At 30.7% G+C, this 16,009-nt stretch overlaps 1 protein-coding gene across 4 annotated transcripts in view; it reads left to right on the top strand.

Moving 5' to 3' along the window:
• The window catches only part of LOC114122236 (ly6/PLAUR domain-containing protein 6B-like), a 65,660-nt gene extending 60,726 nt beyond the window's left edge, over positions 1-4,934 (top strand). For all 4 annotated transcript variants that reach the window (XM_027984835.2, XM_027984838.2, XM_027984839.2 and 1 more), the window contains exons 3-5: positions 797-880; positions 938-1,068; positions 3,905-4,934. In XM_027984835.2, the coding sequence (XP_027840636.2) occupies positions 797-880; positions 938-1,068; positions 3,905-4,102 (413 nt within the window). In that variant the 3' untranslated portion in view covers positions 4,103-4,934. The remainder of the gene's footprint in view (positions 1-796; positions 881-937; positions 1,069-3,904) is intronic.
• The last annotated feature ends 11,075 nt before the right edge of the window (positions 4,935-16,009 follow it).

Raw genomic sequence — 16,009 nt, 5'->3', positions numbered from 1 at the left:
CAACAATATTTTTTCAGAACTTTAATGACTGTCTAAATCTATTTAACAACTAAGTTAATGGTAAAAAACGTCACATTGATGCCAATATTTTTATTAATTATTTTCTTTTCAATTATTATTATAATTATTATGGTGTATAATTTTTTCACGCTAATATTTGATGGATCACATCGTTAGGTTTTCTTAAAAAGTTTTATTAAAAATACACTGTCAGATTTTTTTTTTTTTAATTCTCAATTTATGCTTGAATATTAATACTTCATGTACAAACAAGTAAACATCCTTCACACAAACTTAATTAATATGTTTTAGTGAGGGGTTTTATTTTTTACAATTAAATTATGATGGGAGATAATAAACGGGCTGTAGGTGATATTTTTTTATAATACCATCAAATTTACATATAACAAAATAAAATACATTTTAAATATATACTATGCGTCTACCGCATATTTTTTTTCAAATCCAATTTAAATATCATGTGTGGCCAATTTGAATAATAGCCAAATACATACTATGAGATAGAATTGCAATTTACAACGCGCATATTATGTGTATCAAGTTATAAATCATACGTCAACCTAGCTTCTCCGACCCGATGTAGTTTGTTTAAAGGTATACAATTACTAAATAAAAAAAAATAATAAAAACAAACGATAACAACAATGATGAATGTCGAATAATATTTTACAGGATACACATTGATATTAAAAAGTTGATGTGAAAAAATGTATTTGGTACATATTTAAGGATCTCATATACCTACCTACTTCATAGATTGCTTTAATTGTTTCAGAAAATTTGACTTGCTACACTTGCGTAAACGTATCAGACAATTTGACGTGCAACCAATACGCCATTGATAAACCATGTGCTCGAGGTATGTATATTCTGTTATAATTTCAAACTTCAGTGGAAATAATTTATGTGTTCACAGATCTAGATTACTGCCAGACATTACACATAATGGATTCGACTGGAACTAGTGTTATTGTTAACAAAAAATGTGCTAACCGAACAGAATGCCATCCGTCCACTGTCGGTTGTCTAAGCATTGACAGACAGACTGTAAGTTATGCTGCTATATTATCGTATGTTCTATCGAATATTAGTTACGTGTTATCAATTGCGTCCGCGTAGTAGGTACATTTTTTAGGTATACTTTTAAGAAATAAATATGTAAGGACTAAGGAGCCACACAATACTGTACATTTCTATAAGTGATGTAGTCAGACGAGAAGAACAATTTAGATCGTAAACCCTTTTTTATTACTTCATCAATAATTTGAGTTGAGTAATTTATCATAAGTTTTCCATCTAATTTAGTAATAACTATTATAATATTGTTAGTGTTGGAACGGTCGAAAAATAAATCGAACGATTTCCCTTAAATTTCGGATTTAACTGGAAAATTATTCCGTCAGTAGTGGCGGATCCAAATGATGTGGAGGGAGTGGAAAATTCCCCGATACCATTACAATTAATTATATTGATTTAGTAATTAGTGAGTTAAATGTAGTACCCTCCAGACTAATGCAATAATTTTCTAATGAACTGCCTATGTGAACGTTATCATATGCTATTAATTTATTAATTAAAAATAGATGTGGATGTAAGTACAAACAGTCAGTAGGGTGGTAAATACTAAATACCAGCTACTATAGCTATAAGTATATTACGTATGCATTATCATTATGGCCATTGACTTCAAATAATAATTGTGCATTGATAAAATAATCCAGTCGTAGTTCTTAACCTTTTACGGAAGACTGAACATTTTAAAGGTTTTAGCGGAACACAGCCATTAAATAAAATAGAATTTATAGACATTATTTTAATACATTAAACAGCGTAAATATAGTATAACAAATTTTGCAAACGTATATTAGTCACTAAAAAATAATAAAACTAATAGGTAAATGTAATTTTAAACAATTTTAAAAATAATTGAAACATTTTAAACTTTGACGGAACTACTGTTATTCCAAGTCCACGGAACACCGGTTAAGAAATAGTCATATAACTATTTCTAGTTCTTACTAGTTCTTATAACTATGACAGCTAAAAATCAACAATGGTAGAAGCATAAACCGTAGAATACTATGAACGTAGATGATAAAAGTATGTGTTGATAAAAATGGATATGGTTTGGACATGCAGTGGGTGATGAATGAAACTGAGCGTGATACATTTGATTTAAAGAGACAAAAATAATAATAAATCGATGTAATGTCGGGAGATAAAATAAAATGAAAAGGTAAGATGTTGTGGATGGGATTTATACATCAAATAGATGGCCGGAAGAAAAACACAAAAAAACTCTATTGTGATTTTTGTTCATTGTTCATTTTAATCAATCACTAGGTACCTATTCACTATAATAATATACTCTTCTCAAAGCCCTGCACTATCAGCTACATTCCGATTGTTAATGCAATTTAACTAATAAAGTGCTACTAAAAATAACTTTACATATTCTTGTCAATCAAGAGTTCCTTTCTTGAGATTTACAAATTCACAATGTAAAACGGCTACGCTACAAACGAAAAATCAAAAAAAAATCAATAAATAATATAATGCATTATAATATATTTATAATGCCTATTGTAAAAAGCTGCCATTATCACCTAACCAAATCTATGCATTGAATTTAAATAATGGTATAAAATATATAAAGCAATCATCTTGAAATCTATATATAAACGCGTTATATAATGTACCTATTTATTATTTTTTTATTTTAATAATAACTAATTAAAATTCAAAAACATGTTAGTTTATTTATATAATAGATACCTACGCATGTACTACATTAAAGTGCAATATAACACATGTAAAAAAATCTAATAAATTTAAATAATTGCCAAGGATAATAGTACATAATATCCTCATCTTTAAATTATAAATTATATATAATCCATGAGATCAATAATATAATAGATTAAGTATTTCCTATTTTAGTATAAATATGAGTTTACAAAATATATGTTTAATAAAAATGTCCATTACTTATAATATTCACCTTACGTTTGTCTTCCATACGGCAATATCACAACTCTGTTAAAAGTACCTATACCTATACCTATAGTATATATATATACATTAATGAATACAGCAAGAATCTTAAATAATGTTTTATTGCACATTTAAAGCTTAGAAGACTGCACGTCGGTACTTTATACGCACAGCCACGCACGCACTGTTAAAATCAATGTTTTCTATAAAATATAAATCGTACCATACGTATATAATGTATGTATAGGTATTTCAAATACCTTATAGGCGAAATCTCGGGGGTGTAAGATCGTGCACCCCCGAATGGTCTGAATTTTTTAAGGTCACGTTATATACGTAGTATCGTTTTGCTGCACCGACACGCCCGAAACATTTTTCAATTTGGTGATAGCCGATAGGGGTAGTTTAGCACAGTTTTCCCAACGTGTAAACGCGACATGCGTGACTATGGTACATCGATCACTTCCTGGTTAGTCGGTTGTACAGTCTTACTTTTTGTATTTTAAATTAATTTGACGATGTGTATTTCGAACAAAAATATAGAATAGTATCGATAACTCAGTTTTGGAAAAACAACAAAAGGTCTTCGTAAAAATCAAAAAAAAAAAAAAAAAAACCACGTACAATCGCCTAGCGAACGAGTGATTTCGTGGATTTAGGTATTATTCTTTTCGAGTAAAATTTAAAAAACTTGCAGCAAAAGATTTTCTTGTTTTTCCGTTGCAGGTAAAAACGCACGCCCGTGGCTAAAACAGTAAAACCGTCGTAGCGTTTAACTTCGCAATGTTGACATTTGACAGCAATTATTATTTTAATCAAAACTCAGAATAATACATGTAAAAACGCAATTTTAAACTAAGGTGATGTATTTTTTTTTTTTTTTTTAAAGGTGTGCGTATCCTGCTGCGATGACATGTACTGCAACATGACCGTGCCAACAAACCAAACAAACGCAGTGGTAACGGTCACACGCAAACATCACGCGAGTCCTACCAAAGGACCGAAAACAAAATCCGCCGGTGACGTACTTTGCACCACTCAACTGACGGTCGCATCGTATTTATTATTGTTTCTCGTGTATTATTGACCACCGTTTTACAGTGCTAGATCGTTATACGTTTATAAAAAAAATATTATATCTTAACCGTTACCTCAATAATTATATTATATGTAGTTGAGTTTAGATTTAGCTGTGACACAGGTTATGCACAAACATAATGCAAACAAACTTCAAACTTGCGTGGTTATTAATCATTTAAACTGTGCAGAGTATATTTAATATTATATACGCTTGTGTATAGCCAATTCACAGTTAAACGCCAACAGATAATACTCGTTGGAAACGTTACGACCTTAAAATATTACGTAGGTGGGCAGAGCGAAACAGGACGATCAAAAATACATTATTTGCAAACTAAAAAAGTAATTTCTTGTTATCTGAATATCAAAATTAAATCGTGGTAAAAAAAAAAAAAAACTTTTTAGAATCTGTACTAATATTATATAATATAAGAAATTATAAAAATAATGGATAGGTTACGCTGCACAATATATTATCAAAGTACGAGTAAATTGTTTTATGCGTATATAAGAAAGGTCTATAAGTCCCTTAGGAAACGAAGTAATCAATAGTTTTGACATCAGTTAAATTACCATATAAATATGCAATACAGAATAAATTAAGATAAAATATATTTCATAAAGTTTTTATAAAATAAAAAAAAAATACTCATAGAAACCCCATCCATATCGCTTATTTTTCTTGCTCTGTCCATACTTATTCAATGTGAACAAAAAAAAATTCATCGTTATATTTACCTACTTATTTGAAAATGAAAATGTTTTTAATCGAACTAAATTTTTTGTTTATTTTTTAACCTTCTTGTTATAACATAAAATAAACGATACTATATAATAAACTTATCGTTTTTGTATTTATTTTAGTATTAAAGGTATATCGTCTTTTGCAATTATAAAAAATAAAAGTACTGGCCGAAATAAAAATAAGAAAAATTGGTTTAAACTTTGTTTAAATTACTATGTCTATATCAATAATAACGCATGTGAATAATTCAACAATTTAAGTTAATCACCAAACATAACAGTGATTACAATACATATTATTATACCGTATAGGTACATCGTTTGTGTCATAAGGAAGTTACCTTTCTGCTCGATTGTTTTACCACATATTATATTCTCAAAGTTAAAATGTAAAATTTAAAATAAAATATTTTAATTGGTATTTTTAAAAAATTATTACTTTATGAGAAAATCACAGTTTACAAATATTAACAAAAAATACCGATAATCGATGAAGATAATATAATATTTCTATAAGTATTTTAAAAGTCATATTAGGACTATTATGTACTTATTATACATTAATTATTCGACCGGATAATGTGTATAAGGTTTTGACTTTAAGCTGGATTCTGCAGGTAGTAAAGTTTTATTAAAATATAGTGGACAGGGGATATCGGTGGGTAATATTATATGCCTAAAAGGACAAACAGGATAAAACACCCTGTACAGTATAATATATCAAAGAACGAGCGATTTAACAATAACTTACACCATGATGATAATAGTTAATCCCGTAATTAATAATGTGGTGTACCTATCTAAAAGATGCTTAGTATACGATTTAGCGCCCCTTAACTTTATAGGGTTATAAATAATAAAGCTAAATAGTTTCATTGTGTAGTTACTATAATACGCTTGTATGTATTAAAAGCAGATTTTAGAACCGTGTATACGAGTTATGTTACGTTTCTATAACTCGCAAGTTATAAAGTTATTATAATATATTAAATAATGAGGTGGACAAAACGTCACGATAAAATGGTTGTAGGTAGTCCCCGGGAGAATGTTGACCCGAGTCATACACGCGAATACTGTGTGTGAAATTATGGACGTCGCACGAGCAACTACAAGACGTGTGAATTAATTTTTCCGACTTACTGAAACCATGCACAACTATGGGCTTGGGTAAGGGAGGTGGTTTTGGGTGTTCAAACACCCCCCTCCCCGAAATTAAAGACAAAATAATTTTAAAATAAAATTGTGAATTAAATTTAATGTACTTAAATCTAGACCAAAACCCCCTCCGAAAATATTTTCTACCTGCGCCCATGCGCACAACGTATTAAACACGGCCGTTCTCATAAAGGAGCTGCGATGTTCGATCATTTGATAACATTTTTTAAGATTAGTTATTATAGTAATCGGACAAAATAGATTTTAGGTTCTAACACTCCATCCGTAAAAAAAAAAAATTTATCACTCAAATATGAATATGTAGCGAAAAAAACAAACGTATATAATATTATGAAAAACTACGTTAAACAATAGTTTTCCAGTCAAACAAATTTAAACAATGCGAAATCGAATTTTAATAACACAGATATTATATGTATACGCTCAAAAATGTATTTCGAATCGTGTCGTCGCCGCCGCAGGACGGTCATCGATCATGCGACACGTACCTATATAATATAATATAAGCCTTTTGCAGGTAAAAACGAAATTACCATCACGAGATAATAATTCATTTTATTACTGTCAATGTTTGTCGACACAAAATTAAACCCTTACACCGGTGTACAGCGCTGATGGAAAGCACAGCACCGGACAACGGTCTCTGGCGAATATATAATATGATACGGACGAAACGAGCTTTGACATTTCCGTCTACCTCTGCGCAATCAAAGCAGCGCGAAAAGCTTACATCGGATGGATAGTATTCGATCCGTTCGTGGCAAGAAGTGAAAAACCGTTTTACACGACTGCGAAAACGTTCGTTGCGATCGCCAAATAATAATAATCGATTAACACACATCGGTAAAATAGCAATAAAACAATATAACAATATCGCCTAGAAAATTATTTGATCACGTGCTAGGGGTGGTGGTGAGTGTTGGTGGGTTACAGAGTATAGTTATACAGGTAAATCTTTTAGGTATCTTATATAATTATCATAATAATTTGAGTTTTTTTTTTCTTGATGTCTCAAAAATAAATTATTATTTATATTATATATTCGTACGGTGACATTCCATAAATTGAAAATATTCTTCGATTTTTTTTTTTTTTTTGTATAATATATAATATATCGACACCGTAAAGCGGAATAAATTTAACAAAGGTCAAAAAAAATTACCATTGGAACATATTTCGTGCTGGGAATATTGTGATGTTACTTGATATTTTATTTGATTCCGTGTGACTGTGTCGGCTATTACTAATTATGCGTTTTGACACCTCTCAAATAGCGACGAATGAAATACTTGAGAAAACACGTTTATTAATGTTTCAAGTATACAACACGCCAATCTTGGATTTACGCACCTGGGTAAAAAAATCAAAACGTCTATTTTTATATTGTAATCCTTTTGATGCGATTAGGGAGTATATGAGGTATTTTATTATGATTTTTTAATTTTAAGTTAAAAATTCAAATTTTTTAAAAAATTCTTTAGTACAATTATTATAGAGCAACGGGTTTTATCATGCCAAAATTGAAAACATACATTATTAGTCAGTAGATCAAGTATGTTTAAATGTAAATCGCTTCGATATTGTTTTATTACATAACAATATTATTAATTTTCAACCGGATGCTTAAGTTAATAGATGATTAAGGAAATGTGAACGAAAGTATGAAGAGTAAAGCAAATTTTAAGTTTTTGGATGTTACCCATATAATTTTTGTGATAGGATTATACGGGTAGTATACCGTTTAAATATAATTCTGTCATCGCTGTGACACTGCATGACCGTTGAATAATTAATATGCCGAGTTAAGTTCGCTGCGACGAACGGCACGTGAATATTAACACTCGCCAATTATTAACAATTAACTTTTATCCGATTCTGACTTAATTTTTTATATTCGCGTTTAAAAGTTATACATATTATGGGCACACGAATTAGTTACATTTTTATATTTTTATAATGGAATTCAATAGAATCGCCGCATATTTTTATTTAAGTAATAGTCTAACAAAAATCATTATTTTTGTAAATTATACAGCTCTTGGAAAGTTATTTTTAAAAGAAGGATTTACTCAAATTCTTGTTATTAGAGCTTAAAAAAAAAAAGTTTCCGTAAGTACTCCTATTTATGTTATTTAAAAAAATGGAATTATAGTTAATTTTTACGTTCCATTAAAAGAAAATTTGTCGTTTTTTTTTTAATAATATATGTATACTATATATTATTAGGCTCATAATTCCTTCGAAAAGAACAAAATCAAAAGAACACGTTTCTTTTGAACTCATTTTTTCCGAGCATTGAAATTTTGTTAATGATTGCAGTGTGTCATCTACAAGAATCCTATTAACATTTTAGCGAATATTTAACAAAAGGAAACTTTTGCGCAAAGCACCAACGATTTCCTAGGTGTGTCTAGAGAAACTATACTTAGAATACCACCAGCGAGGATTTTGATTTTATAAGTACAACCTAAACACAATCGGTTATTCGTAATTTGATCGACCTAATGTTATAATATTATATTAAGTAAATATATTTTAAATAACTAAATACAAAATAATTTATGTACTTCAATGTGTTTGCGCTTTAGAAATGCAGGATATGCATTCTCATATCTTGTACAATATTACCATAGTTGGTTTAATATTATTGGATTTTAATTTACTAAAGTTAATTAATTTAAGTCCATTTTATCAGTCAAACGTGTAATTTTATCACACATAATAACATTGTATGTTGTATCATTACGACGAAAATACTCTATGCACAAACACGCAATTCTATCATTTTTTTTTTTTTAATTTTTAATCGATTAAAAAAAAAAACATTAACTTGTAATCAAACAAAGTACAAAATGTATTAGGTCAAAATATTTGAATATTACCTAATTGAAGTACTCCATTCATTATTAAATAATAATATTAATAAATTGTAAATTATTATTCTCTTCAATATTGTTCAATATTCCCAGAAATTTTAGCCAAAGTCCGTTCCCAGAAATTGCCCTGCAACCCTAATCTAGACATTAAACCCACGGACGCCGTTCACAAACAACTCATACCTAGTTGTATAAAAACTGATGATAAAAAAAATTAAACAGCTTCAAATCCTTTTTTAAAATTTGTTTGTTGAATAAATTCGGGATAATCCTTGCGGTAGATCGACCATCACTGCACATTATAATCCTGTTTTACATTGACCTCACGCGTAGGTAATCCTTCAGTAAGCCCTGTTAATCGTTTCGGTGTGTATATGTTTAAGCACAATAAATCAAGAATATTATTAAAACATCTTTTGTGAGTTTTCAAATTTAGTTATAGTACATTTACATCTTATTTAATATTTATTATTAATTTTTATACCTATAGGCTATACTGTATAATATACAGAAAATAATATAGGCGTAATTCCATTCGATTTCAGCAGGTACAAAGCTTTCATAGGTTCAATAGTCAAAAAAACCAATTATAAGTCATATTCTAAGCCGATCGCTTCGCTCACACACTTAATCTATTTTTATTCAATGACTAACATATACCTTTTATTTAACACTAACTCTAACTAGGTATACTAATTATATTATACTAAAACTCACCACATCATATATTACGGTCTATATATTTTTAACATTTTAAATGAGTGTATTTAAAAATGCAACACTTCTTTTGTAGTGACGGGTTGAACTGTTCGAATCTAAGACCAAACCATCAACCACTGATCGATAGTCAAATACTTGAAAATATTTGACAAAACAGACTTTCTGGCCACGATAGTTTGAACACTAAATACTATAAAATTCTTCAAAAATTATTTTCAAAAATTAATAGTGACTATTCAGGAATAATTAGACATTTAGATTATTAAAACCCGAGTACCTCTACTCATATCAGTTGCTATTTTTGTTTTTATCATATTTATTGTAACAGGAAAAATTTATTTTAGGTAAACCGAACAGAGAATTAGTTCTTGATCAATGGAAAAATTGGTATTTCTACACGATAATATATTATAATTATAAGTTTACAATTATACTTTTATAGAATTTGAATTTTGAGATCAGTTTGTTTTAACAGATGTAAACGTAGGTACATCTTCGTACCTGTTACATAATGCGAGGGGGAGCTAGTGGCGCTAGTGCACCCCCGTAATTATGCCACTGAGCCACTGGGAATATAATGGCTAACTACCTTTACACACAAGTCTGACCGAAATTATTGCACAAAAAAAGGTTTAAGTTTTACTAAATAAAAATATGATATTATATTATGTGTATCTATTATACGTGTATACGAAAATATTCAGCGAGGTGGACGTTCGAGCAAACTTATTTATTATTAGGAACCTAAGAAGAAAAATATAGATAGACAACAACTACCGACAGTTTTTATTTTATAAATATTTCATTCAGTACTTGAAATTATTAACTTCCACGTACACACCGTAGATATTACATTTCAACCGTAAAAACTTCTGACATTATTCGCGCCAAATTAATGCCAACTCAGTAGACACACACACACATTTACAAACAAAGGGTATAAATCCACAAAGCTAAAAAAAAAACCATCTACCCACCGTTCAATATTACGTTATTTTATTATAAAATAAATATAGAGTTGGTTTATCTAAAAATAACACCTCATCGACGTATAGTCACATCATATAATAGTAAAAGTGTACGTAGGTATATTATTATATTATATGATATCGTTTATTCGATTATTAGTATAGTACAATACAATTAATAATTTATGTATATTTTTTAGTTTTCTCTCACTCTCTAAATTTTGCAGTTTGACCAAAGGCTTAAACCTGGGCAGCTGTCTGTTAAATAAAATAAAATAATACCTATAGGTACTAATATTGTTTCATCTACGCGCCATATTCTCTCGTGATTTTATATATAAGTATATAACATATTATATAGTTTACAGTCGGTATATGTAATACTACTAATACTACTAATAATACTATTGAACTTTGTGAAATTATTAAAAAAACACAATACCGTTTTAATCGTGCTCGGTAAAATAATATAATATTTTTTAAAATTATTGTATGAACAGTACATACAGTTGTATGTACTCATAAACCGTAAAATAGAGAGGTATTAAACTTAACCTATTTTTTTTATTAAAAATACGAATAAATTCTAGGTTTATAAGTTATAAGTCATAACATTACTATAAAAAAACCAAATCCTTATTTATTAACCCGTGTTCCACTAGTAGGTAACTTTTAAAAACTTACATTTAATTTTCAAATCTTAGGCTTAGGCATAAAAACCGAGAATTGAATGAATGCATTTTAACTACGCAAAAATATTTACAATTTTTTATTTACTTTAACATGTCCGATAAATGAGGATACAATATTAGAATAACAACAGAAAAAAAATTAATAATACCTATTTAAAAACTAATTAATAAGTAAATTCTGTGCTTAGAACAAAATCTCGAATAAAATTTGAGAGACTGCATTTAGAACTGCATGTAGAAAAGTACCTATATACTTTATTTTTAGAACGAAAATTGTTGGCATTTTTTAGAAGAAAATCTAAAGAACATTTATTCTTAAATCGGCCCCTGTATAAAGATTAGTACACAATTACACAAATTTGTATAGAAGCTACTTCGATATTAAATATTAAATTACTTTGCGAAAAATGTTGGTTAATATAATAGTACATACAACTTAACCATATTGTATACGATCATGAAATATAAACGAAATTTGTTAAATTTTTTGTACCGTATGTCTAGATGATGACCACAATCCCCCTGCAACTAAACGGGGATAAATGAACGTTTTGAATGTTAATAAACATAAACCTTTCTCGGAGGACTTAGTCCCAAGCGGAGAGAATAATTTATTACCAAATTATTTACCCTACCACAGTTATAATACCGACTCAATTTATATTATAACGTTATTAAAAATATACACCTAACGTCACGTAGAATAATTACTAATTAGTAAAGCTTTCAAAAACAGAAAGAAATTCCATAGTACGGCCGAAAATTAGTCCTTATAAATCATAACGCCGATGATAACTTTACGTATCATATAGTGACCTATAATAGATATATAGATATATATATATACAAAATAATTAAAATCGCAACCCACAGCACGAAGAATAACAGTCTTTCCAAGACTTTCTGTCTTATAAACTAAAGGGGGAACGAATTTTAGAAAACATGACTTAGCATTTAGTGTGGTTGAGTGAAAAACATATAAAGCACTAAACCATTCCGAAAACCGATCAAGGTCCATCTGTACTATAGCTTAAGGAAATTCTCGACACACACAGACACACGTGTATAAACCAAAACAAGACAAGCGCTATTAATTAATAGCTAGAACAACTGCAGAGGAGACAGTGGAACCTCAGACGAAGTCAGGAACAAACTAGATTTGACATTAAATACGTACTTTTACCCATTGATACATCTCACTGAGGTAGAACTTAAACCAGGACAGAGGTTAACCGAAGACGAACGCCTCAAGAATACGAATCAGAGCTTATTTATGATCCACAGCATCAAAAGCTTTGTTAAGGTTATGGTATAAATTATACGTCTACGACCTGTCACTGACACTGAAAATAACCATAAATAAAGTCGCTAAATAAATATTACGAGAAGAACGTCCGGACGAAAACCGTAGTGATCTTTTACGAGGAAACAATATATGAATTCGAGGGTTAGGTGGCATTTAAAATTTAAAATTTAAAATTTTAAAAACGTAGAACCGTTTGACGAGACGTTACGTAGAAAAAATAAACATCGAAAACCGTTAATACTAAAGATAACGTTATTAGCTAAATCAAAATAAGAGCTGTCAAGTTTATCTGCCTACATTATAGTATCGTTCTGCTCAGTCGATGAAAAATAAGTCACAAGCCGCACACAGATTAATTTTACGATTATTACGACGTGTTGGCGTTGATTAATAAATATAATATATATACCATAAACAAAAACCAATTTATTAAATATAACATAACAACAACATATTATACATTTTATATAAACAAATACGATTTTCGGTATCCGTCTAAGTATATAAGCAGCACCCGTCGTTGCAACTGCACGGTTGAGTTAAATTTAGAAAAAAATCAGGTATCTACCTATTTATATTAGGTATTAATTAGACACATATCGAAAATCTTTACAAGCAGTCACGAAAATCGTGAACTACTGTAACAGTATCAACAGGATCCGATCGTGCTGTACGTTACGAACCGCAACAAAACATACGACGGACGAATCTCTTAGTCCGTTTCCACAACGAACGACGTTTGGCCGGCACTACCTTCGACGAGTCGCACGGAACTTCCGCCGGAGTGGCGCAGCTCTCTATTTTTGGCACCACATCGTCGTCTACTTTCACGGCTACGCGATAGTTCGACAAGTCCGGCATCGAACGCCACGGCCGATCGGCCAAATGACCTGCACGGTTCTTCCCTTGGTGGAAAGTGATCGGCCCGGCCGGGTTTTGTAAATCGAAAATCTCCCGATTAGTCGACACGGATCGCTTTTCGATCTCGACCACCGCCGCCGGCTCTGCAGTGCCGGTGCAAGCCGACGAATCGCTCGGAACTCGCGTCGGGGCGGCGATGCACTCGATTTTTTTCTCTTCGTCAGACTTCATCACTATAACGTAACGACGATTCGATAAATTCGGCATCGAACGCCACGGCCGATCGGCCAAATCGCCACGGTTCTTCCCTTGGTGGAAAGTGGCCGGCCCGGGGTTTTGTAAATCGAAAATCTGCCGATCAGTCGACGCGGATCGCTTTTCGATCTCGACCACCGCCGCCGGCTCTGCAGTGCCAGTGCAAGCCGACGAGTTGCACGGAAGTTGCATCGGAGCGGCGATGCACTCGATTTTTTTCTCTTCGTCAGACTTCATCCTAACGTAACGATTCGACAAATTCGGCATCGAACGCCACGGCCGATCGGCCAAATAACCGCGGTTACTCCCGTCGTGGAAAGTGACCGGCCCTGGGTTTTGTAAATCGAAAATCTCCCGATTAGTCGACACGGATCGCTTTTCGATCTCGACCACCGCCGGCTCTGCAGTGGCATTGCAAGCCGACGAGTCGCTCGGAACTCGCATCGGGGCGACGATGCACTCGATTTCACCGTCTGATTTCAACGCGACGTCATCCTGCAAGGAATTCGGCAACGAACCCCACGGTCGACCGGCCAAATCTCCACGGTCCTTCCCGTCGTGTGAATCGACGATCGGCCCGGGGTTGTCTTCTCCGGAAATCTGTCCGTCGGTCAACACAGACGGCGTCTGGATCTCTTTAATCTCTTTCTCCTGGTCCGCGACTGTATTCTCGTTAGATGTTGTTGTCATAATATCGGGAGTAGAAGAATACGGACGTTTTGTTGACGAGCCCGATGAATCACCGAGTTCTGAGACTCGTGCAGCCGCTGAGCTTGATTCCGACATAGTCAGATTATTGTCGGTTATAATATTATTATTCTGCACGATATTGTAATATACCTACTCGTAAATATATTATAAACTTTATAAACGTAATGTTTCGTAATGTTTTCAAACAAGAAGAATTATGAAACGTAATTTTTGTAATTTATGCTATAGTTGTTACACCATTGAAAGCTGAATGAGGAATGTCATATTTTTGTACCGGCACGCGAAATCATTTATGTTTATTTCTTACTATGTAGTTGCAGCCATTAGCAACGATAATAGATATTTATAGTTTTTTAATGGAAATACATTTTTTTTTTTTTAAACTATCACATGAACGATTTTAAATTTAATTTTGTGTTAACTTGAGTTTGTCAGATGAGATAACATCATTAAAGAACGTAACGTAAAAATGAGTGAATAGAACCAATACTTAGAAATAAGTTGTATTGGTCAATAACCAAAATTTAAGTGTAATTGTATATACGTTGTAATTGTAATAAATTGGTAATATTTTGAAGAATTTAGTTAATCTTGATAATATATTTTATTGCGTTTAGTATTTATAAATTTCTATCTTAGTATCGTGGCACTCATTATAAGTATGTTTCCTATTCCTGTGTAAACTCCTTAAAAATAATTTTTGAATTGCAACAAAAATAAGTACCTACTTAATAACTATAGTCGTTGTTTTTTTTTTTTTTTTGAAAATTTGAACTTTATATCAATTATATCTTTATCATAACATAATGTGCGTAATATTTATTTTTAATATTTTTAGGTTATTGTTAGAACTCGTGAGGAATTTTGTATTGCATTTCCTAGGTTATTTTACCACAAACCATGACTAAATAAACAATATTTAATAAAAATAATAGTTTATTTAGTCATGCCACAAACTACAATTATTTTATCATACTTAAATAAAAAAAAAGGAAAACAATTATTACAACAAAAAGTAATGTTATAAATGTTTTGTACGAAATTCGAATACCTATTAAGAAACCTGTAAAAAGTAATGTCATTGAATATTGATACATACAATCATAAACTAAAACCTAGCTGATTATCGCAACTTTAAAGTATCTATATAATGTAAGTATATTGATATAAATATATAATATAAGTACCATGAGTTTTCTTAATAAAAGTGATTCATATATAGATCTGATAAAAAAATCTTATTAAGTAGGTATTTAATAGAGATGTATATAACATTTTTTCAAACACAGATATATAAAAAAGTCTAATGAAGAACTATAAATATAAATGAATATCAACGTGTTGTAGGTATTGTAGTATAAATGGCATTTTAAATATTAGTTAATAGTTAACACAAACTATTAGATTATTCCCTATCCATTTTAATTTATGTCATTTCATCTATAATGCAATGCAATGGGTATGCATTTTTCACTACTATTCTGTAATTTATATTTCAAGTTTTTTTCATTGCAAATTCTCACAATACAATACCAAAAATATATATATATATATATATAATATATATTCAATCATTTTATCATTATATTATTTAATATGTATACA

Source organism: Aphis gossypii, chromosome 3, assembly GCF_020184175.1.
Source record: "Aphis gossypii isolate Hap1 chromosome 3, ASM2018417v2, whole genome shotgun sequence".
Lineage (NCBI taxonomy): Eukaryota > Metazoa > Arthropoda > Insecta > Hemiptera > Aphididae > Aphis > Aphis gossypii.
The sequence above is the reverse complement of the archived record's forward strand: the minus strand, read 5'-3'. Positions and strand labels throughout refer to the sequence as shown.